Source organism: Schistocerca cancellata, chromosome 11 (genome assembly GCF_023864275.1).
Source record: "Schistocerca cancellata isolate TAMUIC-IGC-003103 chromosome 11, iqSchCanc2.1, whole genome shotgun sequence".
Lineage (NCBI taxonomy): Eukaryota > Metazoa > Arthropoda > Insecta > Orthoptera > Acrididae > Schistocerca > Schistocerca cancellata.
This window is the reverse complement of record NC_064636.1, coordinates 115,161,391-115,186,816: the sequence shown is the minus strand read 5'-3', so window position 1 is coordinate 115,186,816 and position 25,426 is coordinate 115,161,391. Positions and strand designations below refer to the sequence as shown.

Below are 25,426 nucleotides of genomic sequence, written 5' to 3'. Positions count from 1 at the left end.
TATGTAGCGCAACACAGGCACGGCGCCAAAACCTCCGTGTCAGTAAATAAATTTAAAAAAAAAGAGAAAAGAAAGAAAAAAAGGTGGAGGATGAGCTGCTTTTTCTCCGCCCCGAGTTTCGACCACTGCACTTTCATACATTATCCAACAATTAAATACAAATTCCGTATTCTTCATCTTCGAATGTAGCAGAATTTCGATGTACTACGAAAATCCGACATGCAAGACTGTTTGGGATGTTTGTCAATATGGCCAACTCTACTTTCTGAATTTTTTCCTACCTGTGAGAAGATATGGTTGCTAATAGGAACCTGATGAAATGTGAATCACATGCAGTATTCTCTTCACCGTAAGAATAATACGAATATCAACATTTTGTCATGTGTTCTTTCATGTTTGCTGCTATCTCATTTAAATCCTGCCTGCCTAATAAACTACGAAACTAGAGTGAGACAACAGCAAACGCGGAAGAATATGCGTATCGTGTCATGTTTATATTCGTATTATTCTTATGCCTAATAGTGATACTGTCAGAAATGAAGCATGGCAACTGACTAGATTTTTAATTCTAAGATGACAAATTTCTGTGCAGAATTTGATGCACTAAAGAAGCGGCCGCAAAGATTTTCAAACGGAGAAACATTTTCGCCTAACTCTCGTTCAGAACATATTCTATCATACGCAGTCTATTATTTGGTTCTTGTTGATCATTATCAAAGAAAGCAACAGTGTAAGTAACAACAAATAGCAGTCTCTTGCCATTGTTTCGCTAATGAGACGATTACTCTCTCTTTCTTTTTTTAATTGTAAGCGGCGGTAGCGCGCACAAAAGCAAGCCATGCCGCGAACGGCGACAGGCCGTAAACACGCACTATCAGAATGCGACAAACAATGCGTGACACAGTACAGTAATGCATTTTCAGCTTAGAGTGACGCAAACACCTATAACAAAGAAAACAGCACTTATCAGATCAAAGCAAAATAAGCAATCGATTCAAACCAGACGAAGCATGTGGAAAAGGAAGGGTACCCGTATAAATACGGACGGAGCGCCTGACGCGTAGCAATGGCTACCTGGTAAAGCTTAACTGCTAAGCTTACGACTCGAACCAAACTACTGTAGCTGTATCGTCATTCATTCGACCTAAATTGTGTCTCATATTACAATGGACCAACTTTGTTTCGATTTGGAGGTGCGGCCTAAAACTTTACTCTCCCCTTGAATTTCGAGTCTCAAATTTCCGGTGCGGCTTAGATTCGAGAATTTTTTTTTTTCCTTTATTTCGAGTTTCATTTTTCAGGTGCGGCTTAGATTCGAGTAAATACGGTACTTTCTTGATGTGGTTCAATCCTGTATCTGGGGTGTGCCCCTTTTATTTTACATTTTATCTCTCTCTCTCTCTCACACACACACACACACACACACGCGCGCGCGTGCGCACGCGGAGAGGGGGGGGGGGAGGGGGAGGGGGAGGGGGAGGGGGAGGGGGAGAGAGAGAGAGAGAGAGAGAGAGAGAGAGAGAGAGAGAGAGAGAGAGAGGGAGGGAGGGGGGGGGGAGTAACAAAATATGCACATTTCATACTAACCAAGCACTACTGGATCCTTTTGCACAAGATCCAATTCAGAACCACAGATACAATTAACACCACCAAAGATGTCGGCTGGAATTAGATAAGACTTGTACAGCATTGCATTAAGCCAAAGTACTTGAAGGCAACAAATCACTGCTATTGGTCTTCAGAGTCATAAATATAACATTGTACTGATAAGCGGTGATGTTGTATAGTGTTCATGTTTCATGCCTCATAAATAGATGGTTATGGGTGTGAATCTTGCCAAGTGCTTTAAAACTGTTTATATTTGAATCTTTATGAAAACAACTTTTTTACTTTTATTCAATTAGCTGGTTGACATCTAATTTCTTCTTTATAATCCTTTGCTGTGTTACTTTCATCATTGTACTGACTTCTTTATTTGCCTCGACACTTTCCTTTCCATGATTCTTTTTTCATTTTGAAGCTTCCTATGATACCTATTACCTGCAACTGAGTACTAACCAGTACTGTTCATTTGTTGGTAACATGTCAGCTCATGTAACCAGTGTGAGGATAGGTTCAGGTGAAAATGAGAAAGTAAAGTTTGCTTTTAGTTCTGAAACAATTTTTTCTGTGGTGAATTTGCTCACAGAGGTTAGCTTTAATCGCTGTGAACAAAGCAAGTGTGATGAAAAGTTCTGCTACAGGTTGACTGCTGTTGTCTCAGTTATATTGCACATCCAATATTGTTGTTAGGTTAGGACAAGAGTGCAAATTCAGTGCTAGAAAACAGATTATCTGCCCCAGTTCAGTCATGGATCACATAAAATCAGTTGTTGACAGAGCATCTCACATTCCTGTCATACATCACAGCAGCTGCTTCCAACATTGCCCCATGTTACACGCAGGAAACAGCACTTAACAGACTTTACTGGCCAAGTTTGTGTGTCACCTATAACCGAGCATTAGCTAGCAAGCAATGTACCAAAGCTGTAGTAGCAAGTGACCAAAATCAACTAACAGTTTATTTTAACCAGACTACTGAAATTTATCTGTGATATTTCTGATATTCAATATCACATTTCTTACAATGTATATGCTGCAGCAATTTTGAATTCCATCCCGTCTTCACTATGTTCCATAAAAAAACTTCACATGCAGTTAAATTTAATTCCGTCTAAGAGTACTACTCCTTGCCCTCCAAAATTCAAAGCAATAATCATGCACATAGATAAAAACTAAACCAGAGAGAGAGAGAGAGAGAGAGAGAGAGAGAGAGAGAGAGAGAGAGAGAGAGAGTTATGAGGAAAAGAAAGAAGTATTAGACATTAATGTATGATAGTAACTCACCTCCTCTTTAATTGCCTGAGGATCAAATTCAGGAATGTATAACTGTAACCAAAAGAAACAGAGAAAAATAAAACCACTTTTGAAGACATGAAGTTGATTAGCTTGATTACTATCACTGTAAAGGCATTACATGCACTGATTCTGTACATGAGAAAATTCTTACATTTAGTATCAGCAGAATGTGTCCTATCACAGGCAGAGAAGGATGAGGTAATATCACATGACAGGTTAAAACATGGCTTCCAAGATTACATATTTTCCTCATTGCAGAAGTCTCACATTTTAATTAATGTCATTCATGCATTCATTCATTTGTACATTAGCTGAAAGAAATAAAAACTTTCAGGGATGAAGAACACCTCAAAATATACATTAATAGCCCCAAAGAAGCCACTGCATACATCTTCTGTAAAGTATACTAATGATAAATAATTGAGACTAGTGCCGATCCTTTCGCACTAACAATTATGAACATTTCTTTGGATTACTTTAAAAATGGGACAGTGACTACTTCGAAATAAAATACACTGGCTCTCCTCTTACACTACTAAAGCGTGTTTTTATTTATTGCTCCAACTAAACATTTCTGTAACATTGTTCGGTACCTACATACCGGCAAAGCCAAAACCACGTAGACATTGCATCCCTCAGTCCAAATATTTGTACAGATTCAAGGACTGCCTAAAAAGGTTTTGTAATAGCTGAGGATGTTCGATTTTCTGCCTAATGCCCACTGGAAACCTATTACAGACTGCATATATTGAACTCTATTCTGAAATTTGCACAGGTATAAATGCTTTATATTGATATCGCTCTTTCTTCAAGTAGTGTGGTTGTGATACCACAATACACTTTAATTAATTGTTAACCACATATTCCATTATGGAGTTCATTTATTAGCAACTAAGTACTTCATACTCTTGATCCTTGAAGAGGCTCTTCCAAGATTTCATGTAATGAGTGCCCACTGATATTTACTTCTGGAACTTTTTAAGTTATTCTCACTTTTTTTGCAACTGCACAATGTGAGTCGTCTTACTTTAGGTTAAGCTGTCTGTTGGGAACCAGTTATCAGGGCATCCTATTATCCTCCTGGCAACGTGATACATGTTTGGGCCCTTCATCTGTTTACTGCTATCATACCAGAAGTGGACCAAACACTAAAACCTTAGGGCATCAAATTCTACATGATGTCATTTCTGTAGTATTATTTATTAACATGAAACTCTGCTGCCTGTTTTGATAACATCATATCATAAATCTAGAGGGAATGCCTTTACCATCATTCCATTTTTGTTTCCCTGGTATAATTTAAAGATCTAGATAATTTATATCCTCACACAGAGCATAGACACTGATGCAGTGGGGTGGCTTCCATGGCTCAACAATACAGGTAGCAGCACCGTACATGCAACCACACGGGAAGGTTACCTGTGGAGGCTAGTCAGTCTGTTCAATGTTCCATGGATCCTTTGTACCATTAAGATTAATAATAATGTGCCATGAGTTATTCCACATTCACATGTGAATATGGATACATACTTATCATTTACAATGGTCTTAAAAAAAATTGGGTATGTGTATGTGTATGTATATTAGTAAGTCCTAGCCACCGTTCTTTACACAACAGATAAATATAAATTCTTCCATGAAACTAAAGAAATTGTCAAGAAGAAATTTTTTCAGTTTTTATTGAAATTAGCTGTCTGACTGAAAGTTTTTGTCACTGGATAGATGAACAAAGATTCTGGTGGCAGCATTGTGCACTCTTCTGTGTGTTAAGGATAACCTCACCCTTATTGTGAAATTATGTCATTTTTTCTTCTGGAAGTGTAGGTACTTACATCATTGTTCCTTTTGGACTGTAGTGGATTATTCACAAGAAATTTCACAAAGGATTAGATATACTGTGAACAACATGGGTTAGCACCATATAATATTCTTGTGCAATGAAGACTTTCTTTCTTAAAGCTGAGTTACCCCAGAAGATTTTTCCACAAGGCATTATTGAATTAAGAAATGCAAGACACGTGAATTTACTGATTTGTTTCTCCCCAAGAACTGAAATGATTTTAAGTGCAAATATGAATGAACTAAGTAATTCTATGAGTTCCAAAATGTTTTTTTTTTCTTTTGTTTAGTTTGAAATCTTCTCTACACAGAGATCTAAAAATTTTGAAGTTTCCATCCTAGTTATCATTTCCTTAACATATGTTACACTTATCACTGCGCAGTACCGCTAGGTTCGAGATGTGAACATGATGTTTTTTTGAAAAGGCGAGGAAGAGTAACATAGTTGCTGACGGGGGGCAGCATCTATTTCAGTTGTTGCAGGGGCTACAATACACATGGTTGATTTATTTGGCATTGTAAAATTAGTCAACACGACACTGAATGAATGAAAGCAAGGATAAACTATAGCTGTTACATTTCTTGAGGACATGGTGAGCTGCACCAAATCAGTCTTCAGAATGACAAAAACAACAAAATTCAAAGGCTTTGCCAACATAAAAAAAATGCATGTGGGATAATTTTTTGTCTAATTCTTCCAGTGCTGAGTTGTAAGTTCATATATGACTTTCCTTGTACACAAGCCTCTATGGAAGCCAAACAGAGCTCTCGTTAGAAGATCATCACAAACATTGGTCTATATTTTACTACAATCAGACAAATTTTTATGCAGGTAGAGGGGCTTGCAACTAGAGGTCACTTCCTTTACTGCACTTCTGCCAATGACTGATACTTCGGAACATGCCAGTATTTCGTAAGTAATATGGTGTGCAGAAGATCTGGGGGTGAGTGGAGTGCTACAAAGTCATTTCAAAATTTTAGTACTTTGGTTGTAATACAGCCATAATCAGAAGAGTTATTATTTTATGTGAGATACTGATTTTTGTTATATCTTTCATGTGTGGTAACACAAAACATGTCAGCTAGAGGAGCATACAATGTCTGTCAAGTAAGTCTAATGCTTCTACTTTTGATGGTCTGTTTCCTATCCCTGTGTTATCAGCAAGTGTTAAGAAGAATGCACTGAACTTAATGGACAATGAATTCAAATCAGTTTCATTCGTCTCACTGCTATGGTCATTAGAGCATTGACCATTATTTGTCTCATTGAGTTTATTCATTTCATTCCAAAATTCCGTTTCTTTGTTCTTGAAATTTTCATTTTTTATATATAGTGTACAGATTTCATGTATTTCGTGACATGGCAAAGTATTTTTAATAAGTCTTTTTTTAAAGCTAATCCTCTGCATTAAATAAATCTGTTTTCCAGTCACAATACAGTTTGACCTCAGACATTCGCCATATTTATCTCAATTAACAGTGAGAAATGCATTGCAGATAAACCAGCTTCTATATTGTTACCAGTTTTTTATCACTACTAGCTTATTCAGATACCTTGGAAGTGGGAGCTTCGTGATGAAGTTGGAGTATGACATTTTAGAAGTGCACTTATGAAAAAGGGCTGTTATCATATGATCCACATTCACAGTTGCAGTAGTTGCTTGAAAGATGGCAGTGAGGAGAAAGGTAAGGAGAGACATGGATCAGTTACCAAAACAACAACCTCTAACATTGGCACTTGTTTCAAAGGCAATATGAACTTACAATACAGATGAATTTGACAATTTGTAATATACTTTATGCAAACAGAAACAGGGAGCTCTTTCCGGTATCATGTCTCACTTTCTACACTTGTATCCTGAGTGAATTTGTGTTCCATATAACTAATGGGACAGTACTACTGTTGATTGCCTTTTTTTTTTCCTTCATCCTACATCTTCCACCAGTTTCTCAAATCATAGGCGATCTCGGAATGCAGCTGGATGATAGTTTTAAGTTTGTTGCGTTGTCTACAAAATCTACAAAGTAATCAGGCCTTTCTGAAAAGAACTGGGTTCTATGACCTGATAACACTGGATAAATTAACTTAGGAAATTTTCTTTTTGTTTCACACAGCCCAGACTGGTTGACAACATGGTACAGCTGGTGAAAAATGATTCATTTTGGTCTGACTATTGGAGCAGCAGCAGTTTCTGGTATTATCTAGTAATATGATTTTCTCATCAGGGGGACTACACTAAAAACTACTTTGTTATTTGTAGTCAGTACTACGCCAAGGTCAAAGCATGCTACTGGCAACATGCATAAAAGAATTTGAGGGATTCAGGTAATTGTAAGGACATGCTACAGAAAGTAAGACCACTACTCATGGAGCTTTCAGAGGTGTCCACCATTTAGCAGAACTCAGTGGGTCCTGAGCAACTATTATGATGTTTGAGATTAAATGAACACTACTTCAAACAAAAATAATAAAAATGTAGTAACTACATTCACACTCTGATAAACTATGCAATGAAGAGTTATCAAATATTTGAAAATATTTATATTTAGGATTGCTACACTTATTTAGATATAATATGATGAAAAACAGACATTAAAATAAATACTAAGCACCAGCTTCGGAAATACATAACTAGTTTTATACCATTAATATACATACTTATTTGGCTCACAATGTAGCTCTGAAAGTTTAATACAGGAATTTTTTTTCATAATTGTGAATCCTTGAGATGATGAACTATTTGAGTAATATGAGACACTTGCAGTGATAAAATTCAAAAAACACCAGCTCAAAAAATTACTAAATAAAACCAAAAAGAAAAGAATAATTTCCCATGCTCTTTAAAATTTCTCATAGTAATTATCAGAAAACCATAAATCTGTTATGAATGAGAAAATAATGGTAAGTACTGCTAGAATACATATTCAGTACAACAAATACTTTTTTTGTTATTGTCAAAATTCTTAACCGACTTTTGAAGATTTTTAATCAAATTATAAATTGGCTTTGCATTTCCATTTGCCTTACAGCTTCTAAGTTGCTTCTTGAGCATCCATGTCAACAGTCAAGTAGTAGTCTGCCAACGTAACAGCTCACCTCCCAGTATATCTTTTCTCCATAACTGCAATATCCTGGGGAAAATTCTTGTCTATAATTTTGTATTCTCTCAGTTGTTAAGATATTGAAGTGAACATTTTGAAACTTTCTGAACAACCTTCTCATCACCATGGCACATTCCATCAAACTGCTTGTTCTGAAGAGCTATCAAATTCATAGGCCAACAAGGATAACCTCTTCGATTTTGATTCCCTCAACCATGGAATCTTTTCCCTCAAGTGCTTGCAAGTCTTACATTCAAAATATATTTTCATTACAAAATTTTCAGGATTTATGTAAGACTCACTTTAGAAAAAATGCAAGGACAAATTACAAAATTAAGTGAATCAAGATATTGAACAAGTATATTTCAATTATCTTATTTCTCTCTCGTCATACATCTTAACAGTTACACATACACAGGCAATAAATGTCTTATTTTTTTCTTTCTAAGTGACATTCAAAAACCAGAGCTAAGGTGCAATTCTCTTTGTGATATTGATTATCAGTATATTGGGACTGATGCAGGTTACATACTTTTCAGGTAATTTATATTTTCACTTGTACAAGGTGCTGGAAGATCATCACTGGGCTAAACTTCCATGTGAACCAGTTGAGCAACATACAGGCAAACTAATTACCTTACATAATCCAATGGGCAACAAATTTGTGGGAAAATTTTTATATACTTCCATATCTGAACTGTGTTGCACTCACAATGTTGTTTATAATTTCCTTTCAGCAAATGTTCAATGTTGTTTATAATTTCATTTCAGCAAATGTTCAATGTTGTTTATAATTTCCTTTCAGCAAAAATCACAGTGTGAAGATGTTGCACCATAAACACTTCTTTGGCATCCATGCTCCCTGCGCTCATTTGTTGTGATAATGCTGTTTCGTACAGTTATTCAGTTATTCAGTTCTGTGCATACCTAACAATCTGATATCTTAATTCGATAACTGACAGAATTTGTTTTCATTATACATCACAGTTACTGTGCTACAACAATATAAGTAAATCATTGTGCGGAACTCTAAAAAGTTTGGAGAGAAAGAAACAAATTGCACAAACTTTGTGTATGGTTGATTTTAGCTCATGCATCACAACTTATGAAATGTAGTTAAAATATCACAATTTAAATAAAATTGAGAGTAGAATAATATCTGATTTTGTTCTAGAGTTATTGATTTTTATATCAGACAGACGGTCTGATGATACACCCATTCCCGTACCTGCGCATTGACAGTCATGTTGTCATAACAGTCATCAAATTTCATAAAAAGTTCAAGATATCATAATGAGGTTTCTTGCAAATGTTAGCACAGAAAGAGGCACATGTATTGTAAGGCACATGTATTGTATCATAAATAATCAAAAAATTGGCCTTGACCAAAACAGGGAAGTAACTCGTCCACAGCTGTGAGAGGTCAATGGAATGGGACACGTAAATATGTCAACATTGCATCAGTAAAACTCAGGACCAAATTTAAACATATCTTCAGTATCTTGGGGGTGACAGCGCATAATGAATTAACTAGTCCACAGCAGGTAGGCAGTTGATGTAGCCATCTGCATTCCATCACACAAGACGAATGACAAATTACACATCATATTACTTTATGAAGTACACTATGTGATCAAAAGTATCCGGATACCACCAAAAACATAAAATTTTCATATTAGGTGCATTGTGCTGCCACCTACTGCAAAGGTACTCCATATCAGTACCTCAGTCCTTATTAGATATCGTGAGAGAGCAGACTGGGGCACACCGAATGTTGTCAGGTGATTGGGTTTAACTTGGGTCATACATCTGTATGCGAGATTTCCACTCTCCATAACACCGCTAGGTCCACTGTTTCCAACGTGATAGTGAAGTGGAAACTTGTAGGGACACGTACAGCACAAAAGCGTATAGGCTGACCTTGTCAGTTGGCTGACAGAGACCACAGACAATTAAAGAGGGTCATAATGTGTAATAGGTGACATGCATCCAGACCATCACACAGGAATTTCAAACTGCATCAGGATCCACTGGAAGTACTATGGCAGTTTGGCAGGAGGCGAGAAACTTTGGATATCATGGTCGCAAGGCTTCTCATAAGCCACACATCACACCAGTAAATGTCGAACAATGCCTCACTTGGTGAAAGGAGCGCTAACATCGGATGACTGAACTGTGGAGAAACGTTGTGTAGAGTGAGGAATCGTGGTACACAACGTGGCGATCCGATACCGGGGTGTGGTGATCGTCATCTGCTAGCATGTGTAATGCCAACAGTAAACTTCGGAGGCAGTGGTGTTATAGTGTGTGTGTTTTTGAAGGAGGGGGCTTGCATCCCTTGTTGTTTTGCATGGCACTACAACAGCACATGCCTACATTGGTGTTTTAAGCACGTTTTTGATTCCCACTGTTGAAGAGCAATGCGGGGATGGCGATTTCATATTTCTACATGATCGAGCACCTGTTCATAAAGCATGGCCTGTGGTGGGGTGGTTACATGACAATAACATACCTGTAATGGGCTGGCCTGCACAGAGTACTGATCTGAATCCTATAGAACACCTTTGGGATGATTTGGAACACCGAATTTGTACCAGGCCTCACCAACTGACAGTAATACCTCTCATTAGTGCAGCACTCCGTGAAGAATGCCATTCCCCAAGAAACCTTCCAGCACCTGACAAATATGCCTGCGAGAATGGAAGCTGTCATCAAAGCTATGGGTGGGCCACCACCATACTGAAATCCTGCATTGCCATGGAGTGTGCCACGAACTTGGAAGTCATTTTCAGCCAGGTGTCCAGATACTTTTGATCACATAATGAATTGTTTTGTACTCCACAAAAGGCCTTAGCAAGCTCACAAAATATACCAAGATTATTCTTCTTGCTTAGGTCTGCCATGACAATCTGTAATGTTACAAATGGTTCTCTGTGGAGAACTGCATGCTAAAGCCAAATTCAAAAGTTTTTCTGTGAATGTACCATGGAATTTAACAACACTGCATATATATTGGAATCCTGTATCAACCTACATAGGAGTGAGCTATCACATAGTTATATTTATTACCTTTGATAACCTCCACGGCACAAAAAAAAGAAATGTAAATGATTTGTTAAAACAAAGTAGCCGAATGCCATGGAAAGATGAAAGAGTCAGGCATTATTTAAAGAGAAACATGTCAAATTATTATTCTGCAACTATCTATTTCTCTCTAACTGCTCCTCTAAATTTGGATTTAAAACATCCAACACATGCATTATACAAAATGTTCGGTTTCAAGAAGAGTTGCTGTAGGTATGGTTATACATATTGTTCCAAGCACTAATAAGAATTTCCTCTCAATTGCCACCAAGTGGCAGAAAAAAAAACCTGAATCAGGGAGAACTGTACAAGGATGGAGGGAAATTACAAACAGCATTTAGTTCCAGAAAACTTATTTCTTTGTAACACATCCCTTACATTCTGCAATTAGCCAAGGAATTTTTCGTTCCACATGCAATGCCTCACAGACATTAATGCTTACAATGTTCTCAGTTTCTTCTCGTCCCAATTTTTTTTGTGTTTCCTCCTTGGGACAATTAGTGGACTCCAGTGTTACCAACGCATGTTCAGGAAACTGAAAGAAAAGGAAAAGAAAATCTCAGTTATGAGTGCTTACACATTTCTGCATATATTACATGCCTCTCAATATTTTATGATGAATATCATCCCGTTTGCAATGATTCTCGTCTCCCACATGCAAGGAAATTTAATGAAACTAATTTTCTGAGCAGCTATTCAAAGTTACATCAATATGGTTTCATATCTATGCTACCTTGCTCAATAATCTTTGTAGACAATCACAGTTCTGTCTCATAAGCAGCATACTTAACTGTATAATAGTATACAGGATAAGTAATACGTGGCTCTTTGGCATACTGAATTCACTCATGATGAACTGCATCACTGTTCGTTAAATCTTCTGTATCTCCTGTACTAACCTTCCCAGTAACAATTCTATACTCATAAACTGGCAAAACAAGTGTTCCAGAAACAGTTTCTTTTATGGCTGGGTTACATGTATTACTGTTCACTTATATGTGATAAAGTAGCTAACGCCTGAAAAATGTTGCTACAGATCCATGGTGTTGCAGCAATATGGAACAGTAGCTTCCTTAAACAGCTTCACAGGGTTTTCAATGTCCTCTGCTCTCTCATTTACATATATAATGAACAGTAAGGACTTTTTAATACTCCCTTGGGGTATGCCCAAAGTAACTTACTGATCTAACTATTTTGTATCCTGAATCTACCCACTGCTATATGCAAAATGCAGTGTGGTACCACGTATTTTGCATTGTGAGGCCTCTTTCTATGTTGAATACCACTCATTTCATCAATTATGTTCCTGCTTATGGACTGGCACTTCGAGAACTAGGTTAAGTTATTTACAGTATTTACACTATTTACTGTGATCTATCACAATACTGCAGTCTCATAGCAAAGTATGCAAACATAGAATTGACAGAAACAATGGAATATATACTGAAACATTATCTGTCAGTAAAATTAAATTTTATAAAATGCGATGACATTTAACTGACAGCAAAATCATTTATTGTACACTGAGATCATACCTGTTGGCTTTAGAGTAGGTAATGAAGAATGGGGATAGACCAGCAGTTGTGCTGAAATCAAATGGACCCAGTATTCTAAGTAAAATGAGAAACAAGTGTTTTCAAATAAACAGCTACACTGCTATCACACCAGAGCAATGCTGCACTAAACTGTGCTTCAACTACTATCACAGTCGAAGGGCTCACAATGAGATGTTGAGTCAGTGAATGGCTTCAATTTTGCCAACATAATCAAAAAAGAAGTTTCTGAAGTAACACAGCAACAATGTCCCTTTATAAATGAAATACTGTAACACTTATTGTACATTGTAACTGAAGATGCTATTTGCCTTGAAGTTTCCCTTTTTCTCTCACTCTAAGACAATGCATATAATGTCCAGTGCTTTCACTCTGGTTCCAAAACTACATCACTTACCACTTCTTGAGTGTTGTATTTTCTTGAAAATTTGTTTACTTGTCAATATCACAACTCCCTATTTGCCTTGTTGGTCTCTTGCTTGGTCTTTATAACATATTTAAACCTATTTCAAACACTGCACTGCTGGATTATCTCTTGAAACTCTCTCTACTAACTTTGAACAATTTGGTATCCGTTATATTACTGTGCCTCCAATCTATCAGAATTTGAACATCTTTGTGCAATGTGCTTACCACTCTCATATAAAACAGCACTTGAACAACAATTGTTAGCTGTTCTTGAGCGAAGGGATTTTTTTCTTTGTTTCAGTCACCAGAATTGACAAAGAAAGAAGCATTTGGAAAATACTGACAAGAAAAAGGGACACAACGATAGGGCATGTTAATACACCGCGAAATAATTTCCACAGTACTAGAAGGAGCTGCAGGGAGAGAGGGAGACTGGGTTACATACAACAAATAATTGATGCTGCACAATTCTAGACTTATGTATGTGTTATATATCATCATCAGTCCAAAGACTGGTTTGAGGCAGCTCTCCAACCTAATCTATACTGCGACAGTCTCTATCCTTTTGTAACTATTAAAGCCCCCATAATTGACACTGCTTCCTGTAATCATGCATTACTGTGTATTTACAATTTTTAACTCCCAAACATCTATTCATTACCAAACTGACTATTCCTTGATGGCACAAGATGTGTCCTGTCAACATACTTTTTCTTTTAGATAAGCTATGCCATACATTTCTTTCCTTTCGAATTCAATTCTGTACCTCTTCAGTGGGTACCTGATCTACCCGCCTTATCCGCAACATTTCAAAAGCTTGTCTTCCCCTCTTTTCTGTGCTGTTTAACATCCACATTTCATTTCTGTACAAGGCTGGAGCACAAAAGTTACTTTCAGAAGGTATTTCATAACACTTGAAATTCTGTTAGAAATTTACATACACTCTTTATGAAAAGCTTTTCTTGCTATTGCTGGTCTCATATCCTCTATACATCAGCGATCAGTTATTTTGCTGCCCAAATAGTAAAACATACTACTACTACTACTATTACTACTACTCCTATTACTACTATATTGTCTTATTTTCAGATCTAATTACATTGGAATCTTTGAATGTAATTGCAATACATTCCAGCAACACTGTTTTACATTTGGTGATGTTCACTGCATAACCCATTTCCAAGATACACAGAATTATGTTCAGTTGATCTCCCAAGTATTTTGCCATTTTTGACAGAAATACATTGCCATTAGCAAATTTCAGTGCTACCTATTTGTTTTCTACAGTATTCCTTTCCCTTGTTTCAGTCAATAGCTGCCTAATTCCCCATTTGAACAACCTTTCATTTTTTTCACTTTATGCAAGTTGCGTGTACCAAATTTTTTTAAATATCTTCAGTTTCAATAAGTAGTTCATAAAAAGAAATTATAATCAGAATACACAACTGCTCTTGGAAACATCTGGGTTCTAAATCAATCTCTCTCTCTCTCTCTCTCTCTCTCTCTCTCTCTCTCTCTCTCTCTCGCTTGCAGCATTATACAATCGGATACATTCTCATGTCTCCAGGTCCCTTTCATGTAAAGAATCCTTTTAGGATTCTTAAACCAAGTATTAGCAATGATTAAATTCTACTGTATACAAAATTCTATCAGACAGTTTCCCCTTTTATTCTTTCTCCATTCAGTTCTTTTATGGTACTGGAAATCAGTATAAAGGAGCAGTTACAATGAAAGTAATATTCCAATGTCTGTAGCATACTGTATTAAATTTATTATGAATGTAGTAAATATATATAATACACGCACTATTATGATGGAATTACATAGCTTCTTTCTTAACGTAGCAAAATAAGGCATTTGCATTTCCTAGATGGAAGATGGTATAAAGGCACTCACTGTCCTGTTGTGTTGTGTTATTGGATTGTTAGTTCCTTTGTTCAAAATTCTCTTCAGCGTTGATTTTGTTGCAATTTGTAGTTCTTGCAGTGAACTTTATTGCAATTTTCAGCTCACATACAACCTCAAATTGCCTTCAACTGTGGCAAAAACACTCTGCAAGTATTCCCCAAAGGTGGCTGTGCGCATGCCAGAGCAAAACATCCATATCTGTATCTTCATACCACGCAAGGCATGTAGCAGAAACGTGCATAGATGCATTAACTTGTTGACGTTCATTGCCTAGGTTCTGATACATTCTAATCAATTCTGGCTCTAGCATCTCAGTGTAGTGTATGTCTCAAGAGTCCATTCTTGTGTTTAGCCAAGCAATGGGTAATTTATGTTTAGTCCTGAAGACTGCCCAAACTGCAACACTTCTGCCACCAAAATTTATGTTCAATCTTACTTGCTGCACAGCCCTCACATCACGCCAATAATACTGAAGTCCAACTGGAAATCTAAATTAAATTTCCTCTCATCAACAAAAATCTCTGTATCCCAATCTGAAGTCCACATATGTTCTTCAGTGAACAACTCCAGTCTAGCTTATTTATGTTTCAGTGTTAGAGCACGTTTCTGCAGTCATTCCTTGAATGCAAGATGTTTGGAACTTGACAAAATTTCTTGTACATGTCTGTCAGTTACTGACAACTGTAAATCAGGGACAAGTTGAGAAGAACAACAGTTTGTAGCCCTTGCTTTGCACAAAAGGAAACCTTTCCGTGACTCAGATAATTTTCTACTTTTCTCATATTTTCCTTTCATCCATATCGTGCACCCAATCTAACGAAATTATCAATCACTGTAATTGAATGGTTCTACCACTTAGTGATATGATGATCAGAGAATTCCGTTACCTTGTACACATTGATCTTTTTCTTTTTCATCCCATGCTGTTTCCCATATGACAGTGTCACAATCATGGTTTATGTACACAACTCACACTGCCATTAATAGTGTGTTTCTTATTTGTTGTAAAGGTAAATATGTACACAGTAATACCAGACAGAGCCTGCTCCTCTATATTGAGTTATACCATCTACCACCTGAAACATTGATGTCTAGTTATATACCGTATTACATCAACTGCACTACCATTTGACTGTGTTTGTTGTCATACTGGATCTCAGACTATTGCATATACACTGTACACAATTATTACAGCCAACAATGTCAATTTTTCCAACAAATATTCATGCCTTTATACTGATTTCCATTACTGTACTATTTTCCTGTTCCTAAAATCAAATTCCAGCCCTATCTCAAATTCTTATCTCCCTGGACAATCTGAATAATTTCTTTTATCTCATTATACATTTTTTCAATTGCTTTATCATCTGTGGATCTAGTAGGCACATATTTTTGCACTACTGTGGTAGGTCTTGGCTTTGTGACTATCTGGATTACATTATGGAATTCAGTATACTGTTTACAGTATATCAAATGTGATATTTTGTATTCAGTATTACATCTACTGCATTTGTGTTTCTGTTCATAAAGCTCTATTCACCTGAACATAAAACCTGTTCTTCCTGCTACCACACTTTAAGATATGTACTTCCGCCTGTAAGTGCACTTACCAAACTACCCAATGGAGGGATCAGACGTACCATCTTCTGACTTGCCGGATGCCATGTTTGATTTATCTGATCACAACATCACTGTCCTTACTATCCTCCTATCACCATTCTAGATATCTGAAAGTTAGTCATGGAATAGTTCACCAACGATAATGCTACCATAATTAAATCATACAGTAGATATGTGTATCTGCAGGAAATAGAATGGCTGTAGTTTTCCTTCAAACCATTCACAGCAATAACACAGCACAGGCCTGTTGACTAATAAGGCCATCTAACTGAATCTTTCAGCATGTTCCCTCTGCAGCTTCTGGAGAGGCAGCTGTCCCACTTTAGGAACCATATTTTAGTCTGCTCTCTTGACAGTTAACCTTCCTCACCCATGCAACATGTTTGTGCCAACAGTACAGGTACACACAGTTACACAAACGAGTCACGCCACTGCAGCCTTTCCTAATATACAAGGGCAAGATAAAAAGTCTCTGAATTTTTTATGTGAAAACTCTTACAGCTTTTTAAATAAAACAGATGTTATTAAGATTCTACAGTTTTATCCTCCATGTCTACATATTTATTTCTAAACACTGTCACCCTGGCGAAAGTGAAGTGTTCAAAGGTATCCTTCACATTTTAGAGACAGATGGAAATCAGATGGGGCCAAATTGGGACTGTATAGAGGATGATCAATGATAGTGTACCCAAGGTGATAGATTGTTACAGATGCTGCAATGCTCGTGTGTGGTCTGGCATTGTAATGCTGAAGGAGAAAATGCTCCATCTGTGAACAAACTCCTCAAATTTGAAACTCAATTACAGCATTCTGTGATTCAGTAGCCTGTAGTGGCAGAGAGCTGCAAATATACAGACTTTAAGAACAAAGATGTAGAATGTTCCTTTTTATTTAAAGAGCTTTAAGAGTATTCACATAAAAAATTTGGAGGCATCACTTTTCAGCACACCTTAGTGTGCTGTGACATATTTCTTGAAAAATACAATAATTACAGGAAGCTGCAATGAAAGCTGTGACACATTTCTTGAAAAATACGGTAATTACAGGGAGTTGCAATGAAGGAAGGTTTAATAAAGTCTTTTTGAAAGACATCATGTTTATGCCAGTGGTTGTTAAACTTTTTATTTCCACTATTGCTATGTCAGCCTTAGGCCATTATCAAATGCAAATGGTTTGGCTTTAAGTCATGTCGACTTTATACAGTCTGACACATCTATATGGCCTCGTTATTTGCTGTTAAATACTTTTGTAATGCTGGTAAGTAGTGCGAGCACACATGTTGATATATTGTAAAACAGCAAAGTCTGTACATACACATGTTCGTTCCCCCATCACTAGTAACTTTTGCACTACACCACAGCAGCGAACTACTGTGGCTTAGTGCAACAGTTGCTAGTGATGGGGGAATGAACATGTGTATGTACAGACTGTGCTGTTTTACAATATATCAACATGTGTGCTCGCACTACTTAGCAGCATTACGAATGTATATAACAGCATATAACAATGACATATAAATGTGTCAGCCTGTATAAAGTTGACTTGGTTTAAAGCCAAAACTCCTGCACTTGATAATGGTGCAAGGCCAAAATTGCAATAGTGGAAACAAAAAGTTTACCCGTCACTGGCGTAAACATGATGTCTTTCCAAAAATTTCACATGGCTGTGAATCCCAGTTATGAGAAGTTTAATACAGTACTTGTTACATGGTTCTAATTTGGCATGTCATAAATGTTTTGTTGGGCTCTTGTCATGAATTTTATAAAATCATTCAATAAATGGCAAATTTTATTCTGGCGTCATTCTACTACTGTCCTTCACCAGAAGAAAACATGTGAGTTTTCAGAAATTTTGCAAAAAGTTCCATGCTGCAAAACTGTGGCTTAGAGAACAACCAACTCTATTGGCTTCAAATAGAACCTCACTATACAGAACATCCCTCAGCACACTGGTTTCCAGTAGTCAACATGCAGTAGTGGGGGAGGCAGGGGACATTCCATCACACATCTGCAAATCCATGAAAGGAAATCATCCAGCTGCAACCAGCAGAAATGGAGACCATGTTGGCAAGGATGAAGATACAGAAATTTATAAATGTGACCCAGTCGAAAGTATTTGTAGCTATGGTACTTGTTTAAATACTTTGACTTATTCCAAATGTCAGAAGGTTATCCTTCCTGATGGGACCTATGTTACCGGTTGAATTAGTCATGATGAAAGAACTGTGCAAATGTGCTGAAGGCAGAAAATGCCACTCCAAACACAGGATGAAATGTAACAAAAGGTAAAGAAAATGACAACTTTATGTGCTTATCACTCTTACAAAAATATGTCCTTTCAGATGAGTCTTTGCTTGTGGAGGGAAGAGTAAAATTAAATGGACAAGGGCCACAGATAAACTGACTCACAGATTTTTGTGAGGACACACTGTTTTGATGAGATAAATCACTATTAATTCATGATTATTCAACTTGGTATGTAGAACAATATCAGTCGCACTGCAAGGTTTGGTTTTCTTGAATTATCCTGTAATATGTGGTTTTTTTTTTTTTGTGTCACCACTCTCGCTTTACACATCTCTCTCAGGTATGGGGTATATTACATATAAGTGCAGAACCACTGTAAACACACGAACACTAGCGAAAAACTCTTTAGTACATACGACTTCCACTTACGTTTAACTTTTCTGTACCTGTGGTTACATGGTGCTTACATAGGCACAGAAAAAAGCTCTAATATATGATCTGCTCCATCATATCGAATTTGTGAATATACCTTTTTTTTCAGTTCCATTCATTCTGATGAAATACAGGGTGATTCATGAAAATATGCAAATATATTAATATGTTATTCCACAAGTAAAACTAAAGAAACAAATTCATGCAAACATAGGTCTGCAAATGTTTAGTTACAGAGTTATGGCTAATAAAAGATTTTGCCTGAAATGTAGCAACTTTGTTAATATGAAGCCATCGAAAAACAGTACGAGGTTAAAAACATCCAGAAAAGCAAAGAAGTAATTTCATAAAATTTTTAATTTATTATTTACTTGGCCTCATTCTTTCTTTTTTTTTTTAATTCCACACAATTACACAATGTTTGCAACAGAAGTTAAAGAGAATTTAAGTTTGGAAAAACGGCAGTAATAACGTTAACTGAAACTGCATGAATGTGTCAGATAATCTGCTTTTATTAATACCATAGCACATGTGAATTCATGTTAAAACGGAAAAAACAAAGCTCAATTATAAGGAAGTTGTACAGTGTTCATACAATTTCACAATAAATGTTCAAAAATTTCTCCAAGTTCAATGCATTTAGCTGCACATGTATGAATAGATTTTGTTGCACGTTTCAGTTTCACAGAGTTGTTCTTAATTTTGTCTAATGCATTCATAATTCAAGCAAGTAATGCCTCATAAACCGTCTTTCATCGATCCCCATACACAAAAATCCATTGGTGTCAAATGGGATGATCTCGGTGGCCACATACCTGTAGCACCAAAACCAATCCATTTCTGGGGAAAATGTGTTCATTTAAATGTGTAGTAACAGCATTGGTGAAATTTAGAGGTGCACCACCATGTTGAAAACACACTTTCAATGGCGTAGCAATTGGGACATCTTTGAGGAAGCGGGGCATTTTTTCTTTAAAGAATTTTAAGTATGTCTCGCCTGTTAGATGTCCTGGGAAAATGAATGGTCCAATAAAGTGTGTGCTGATTACACCCTACCATACATTTATGCTAATTGCTGCTGCAAATTGCATTGCTCTGTAGTTTATGGTTTTGCTTCAGATCATACGTGTTTGTTATAAAAATTGTTTATACCATCTCGAGTAAAGTGTGCCTCAACAGTAAATAAAATGTATTTGTGTAACAGTTGACAAGTATTTAAGCAGTTGCACAAGTCCAAGCAAATAGCGGGATCTTCAGAGGTAAATGATGCACTTTTTGTTTATGGTAAGGATACAGGTTATTTACTTCAGTGTACGCCATACTTTAGATTGTGAAATGCCTAATCGCTGAGAGATGTGTCGGGTACTGGTACCCAGGCTATATTGAACATCATCCATAACATCCTCATCATCGTCTTCATGTATCGAGAGCTCGCACTGATAATAAACGCTAGGTAGAGAACTTGTCTCCTGTAAATTTTGAAATCTTCCACTAATGGGTCACACTTTCGGAATTGTTAACTGCAGCCATAGCATTACCATCACACTTGCCATAAATAAACACCATTTCTTGGTCATAAATTTGATAGGCATCCCTATTTCTTAAACAATCTACAATCGAGAACACTTACCATGTTGTTTCACTTAAACACACTTGTTATGTTCTTTCACTGAACAATACAGAGAACTAACGCATTTCATGGTTAGGAAATGACAAACAACTCACTAACGGTTGTCAACAATGACAAATGTTTCTACATTCTTAATGGAAAGTATACAAATTTACTTGTACAATAACCTTTGCTTCTCTGGATATTCTGCAAAACTACTGCAGATACTCACCTGGAACATGTTTTATCAGATTCACCAGACCAATAACAACTAAATAAATGGAAATTGTACTTTACTTTAACCTTGTACTGTTCTGCGATAGCTTCGTATTAACAAAGTGGATAAACTTGCAGACAAAATCTTTCAATAGTCATAACTCCATAACCAAACATTTGCAGACCTATGTTTATATGAACTTTTTCCTTTAGTTTTACTGGTAGAATAACATATTAAAATATTAGTGAATCACCCTGTATACTAACCTTACCTTCTGGAAACTAATGAATATTATCTGTTCTTATTTTGTTCTTGTTTTCAGGACTGCCTGCCTGCAACATGTCTCAGACTTAAAAATTTTGGTTTTAAACTAAATAATAACAGGAATGTGCTATTGCAAGAAAAATTTGACAGATCACTGAAACACAAATCCTTTTTCAAAATATCACCTTCCTTACCAATTTACTGGTGGCACAAACCTGTATAAAGCAAAAGATGATAATTTATTGTTTACACCTGCTGAACTACCAATCTTGTGTGTACACTGCTTCATAGTTGGCACGTGAAGTTTTTGCTTGGTTCAGCCACTAGAGGTCGCCTGGCTTGCTAATATGACAGCAGTTGCTTGTGCAACCACCCCTTGATGGAGCTAATGACAATGTAGGCTGGAGCACAAGGCTCTGCCAACCATTTGTGTATTGCTAATTGCATTCTACCTTGTCTTACATTTGTGTGTGTGTGTGTGTGTGTGTGTGTGTGTGTGTGTGTGTGTGTGTACTGTTTTGAGCAATAACATACTGTGTTCTGGGGTTAGAACACTTTTTTGGTAGCAAGTACAGTACCTGACTCCACATGAAGCGCATCAGTCATTGATCCTTTGAGTTTAATTTTCATGGAGGCAGTGCTTCAATCTCTTTGCACGCAACAGCATTGACAGCTGCTATTTCCAGTTTAACGACTACACTGGCACAACCTGGAGCCCCGCCAACAACATACCTGCTGCCACTCACTGTATACAATGATGCAGCAGAGAACCAGGACATAAACAAAAAATGCCTGTAGCAACATTCCAAGCATTTAAGGTAACATGCACATACTTGTGCAAGGCCCTTTTCTGTCATGGATTTCACCTCACATGTATCAGTTGTTGCATCAGCCCAAACCCTTGCAAGAATTTTCCAGCCTTTCTTTCAATCACTTGTGAGTTATTTTCTACTTCCACTGTAAACATACGTTATGGCTGCTCATGTGGAATTTTACCACTGCGAAAAGCAACCGAAAGAGTCATACAGGGCATGGGCAGCAGAAATACATTGACTTAGCCAACATAATTTTGTGACAAATTTTCATAAGGAATCCTATGGAGATCAAATGGTTCGTGATGCAATACATTCTTCTCCTGATAGGAAAGTTCAAGAGTGAGTTCTACAATGTGAAAATCGTACCGTTTTGGAAGTCATGAAGACACCTCAGTCATTTGACGTTTCATGGGCTGCAGGCAGTCAGGTGGAAGTCTGATCTGAAATATCGGGAATCTGTCCCTCTCACACTTCCCAGCCTTCAGTCAGTCCACAATGGAACATATCACTCTACTGCAGCAGTCCAGCAAATGTCTTTATGTTGTACAGGTAATTGTCATTTGTGACAACAGACCAAATCACAACAGTGACAGGCTAATGCTCTACTGCCTTTATGCCCACACTGCTTCATTCAACACGAATGGACTGCGTGTCCCAAGAGCTGGAAAACATGTAACACGTGCCATAACAAAGGACACATTGCTTCTGTACCTAACTCCTTCCCAAATCTGAGTGGGGATGAAATGAACATTGATATGAACAGTATGTCAGCAGTGACAGTGTTACAAAGCAAGATATACACTGACGTGTGTGTGCGTGCGTGGGCTGTAGCAACACTGGTGAATTCACAGACTTATGTGGATTTGGATTCTCCCCCTCTGACACCAGTGTCACAGAGGTAGATGAGTAATACAAAACAACACATTCCCATTGTTGAACATTTTCTGCACCAGTGACTTCCAAGGCTGTGGTTTTTTCATTAAAATTCCTAGTTGTGGAGAATGTTTACACTGAAACTCTGCTTGGGTGCTTTTCAACGGTTTTGATTCGCCATCAATGATGAAGTGCATGTGGTTTATGATAAACTTCCATATAAACAGTTAGATACCCTGTGTCAAATTTTCCTCTCTATTTTTCCCAGGACTGGGTGGTGCAACAGAATGTCAGTCTTACATTCTGATGAAACAGTCTCTCTGACAGCATTTTTTCTGGGTCCACCTGGTACCAGTAAACTCACAGGATCAAGCAACAGCAGAATTAGTGTGTCTTCAATCACGTTATGTTATTCGACCTATTTCTTCCAGTCAATAGTCAGCACTACTGTTGATAATCAAAAGACCTACCAGTAAATAACACCTCTGCAGTGATTTTGAAAATCTATTACTCCACAGTCAATCACTAATACCTTTCCTATTCTGCACCCTGATGATCTGTTAACAATATTATTGGGGGGCCATATTTTTCACAGACTGGCTTCGGAGTGGCATATTTACTGCTGCTGTTCAAAGAATGGCTCTGAGCACTATGTGACTTAACTACTGAGGTCATCAGTCCCCTAGAACTTAGAACTACTTAAACCTAACTAACCTAAGGACATCACACACATCCATGCCCGAGGCAGGATTCGAACCTGCGACCGGAGCGGTCACGCGGGTCCAAACTGACGCGCTTAGAACCGCACGGCCACACCGACCGGCTGCTGCCGTTCAGTGAGGAATCTAAATGCCTTATAGTTATCAATACCCATTTGAGCTTTATCAATACCAGCATTTGCCTTTTGACGTAGCAAGCACGCCACCTATTTTTCAACACCTTAGAGCAACTTATTGCAACAGTTTGAGGCTGCATCAACTATTTAGATGACACTGCAGTGTCCAGCACCTCCACAGAGAAACATTTGCAGAAGCTTTGTGCTCTATTTTCTGTTTTACAGTCTGCATGGTTAAAGTGCAATTTGGAAAAGACAGTTTTTCAACCATCCATTATTTATTTGGGTTTTGAAGTGTCACATGATGACTTTTTTTTTGTTATGGTTTTAGGGCGCAAAACTGCTAAGGTCATTAGCGCCCGGTCTGTGACTTAGGAAACAGTAAAAAAACGAAAACGGAAACTAGCAGCAATCGGAACGAAAGTCATACAATTGGAGAAACTAAAAGCAGAAGGAAGGCTTAAAAATTCACTACAGAAGGGGGTTGGTTGTCCCAAAAAAAAACTTCAAATGACTGACGTCATTTCACTGGCATGAATGAACTCTAGAACGCGATCGGCCGATCGCGTGTCATCTGCTAAAATTGACGATATATCAGGCGACAGCCGTAGACGGGCGCGTAACGGAGTAAAATAGGGGCACTCAATTAAAAGGTGTCTTACCGTCCACAACTGAGAGCAGTGGGGACAGAGTGGGGGAGGATCGTCGCTTAAAAGATGTCTATGGCTAAAAAGACAGTGCCCTATCCGGAGTCTAGTTAAAATTACCTCCTCCCGATGACGCGTTCGGGAGGAAGAGGTCCAAGCACAAGGAAGAGTTTTCACGTCCCGCAATTTATTTTGGGGAAGTGTTGACCAGTGCGCGTGCCATAAATGAACAACACGACGACATAAAACGCTCCGTAGATCGGCGACGGGAAGCGATGGAATAGCTGGCCGAAGAAGAGAGACTGCAGCCTTGGCTGCAATATCGGCCGCCTCATTTCTGCAGATACCAATGTGTCCCGGGAGCCAGAGGAACGCCACCGAGACGCCCCCCAGGTGGAGCAAGCGCAGACAGTCCTGAATCCGGTGGACCAGAGGGTGCACAAGATAAAGAGCTTGGAGACTGAGGAGAGAGCTGAGAGAATCGGAGCAGATAACGTACTGTATCCGCTGATGGCGGCGGATGTAGTGGACAGCCGGGGAACAGCGTAAAGCTCCGCAGTATAGACCGAACACTGGTCGGGAAGCTGAAAGTGATTTGGGGTGTCGCCAACAACATAGGCACTCCCTACACCTAACGATGTTTTCGAGCCATCGGTGTAAATAAATGTGGCTTCCTTCATTTGTGCACATAGAGCAGCAAATGCCCGACGATAAACAAGTGAAGGGGTACCATCCTTGGGAAATCGACAAAAGCGGAAGGGAAGAGAATGGAGCAGTTGACGGAAGCAGACTCCCGGTGGTAGTAGGGAGGAGGGGCGGCCTGCATACCCTACATCAAAGGAGGCGTCAAAAAATATGTCATGGGCTGGATTAGCAGGCATGGAAGACAGATGGCTGGCATAACGGCTCAGAAGGACTGCTCGCCGATTGGACAGCGGAGGTTCAGCAGTCTCAGCATAAAGGCTTTCCGCAGGGCTGGTGTAAAAAGCTCCAGACACTAAACGTAATCCACGGTGGTGGATAGAGTCGAGACGCCAAAGAATAGACGGCCGGTCAGAGGAGTAGACTATGCTTCC

The 25,426-nt window shown here is 38.0% G+C and overlaps 2 protein-coding genes across 13 annotated transcripts in view; both read right to left on the bottom strand.

Annotated features, from left to right (window-relative positions):
• The window catches only part of LOC126108500 (zinc finger protein 93-like), a 501,709-nt gene that overhangs the window by 118,942 nt on the left and 357,341 nt on the right, over positions 1–25,426 (bottom strand). For 11 of the 12 annotated variants that reach the window (XM_049913764.1, XM_049913765.1, XM_049913758.1 and 8 more), the window contains 2 exons: positions 11,366–11,458; positions 2,887–2,928 (listed from right to left, as the gene is read on the bottom strand). In XM_049913764.1, the coding sequence (XP_049769721.1) occupies positions 2,887–2,928; positions 11,366–11,458 (135 nt within the window). Of the gene's footprint in view, positions 1–2,886; positions 2,929–3,049; positions 3,210–11,365; positions 11,459–25,426 lie in introns of all 12 variants that reach the window. The other variant, XM_049913768.1, reaches the window with a different exon arrangement.
• Positions 1–25,426, bottom strand: part of LOC126108499 (zinc finger protein 436-like) — a 501,483-nt gene that overhangs the window by 119,073 nt on the left and 356,984 nt on the right. The window lies entirely within an intron of this gene.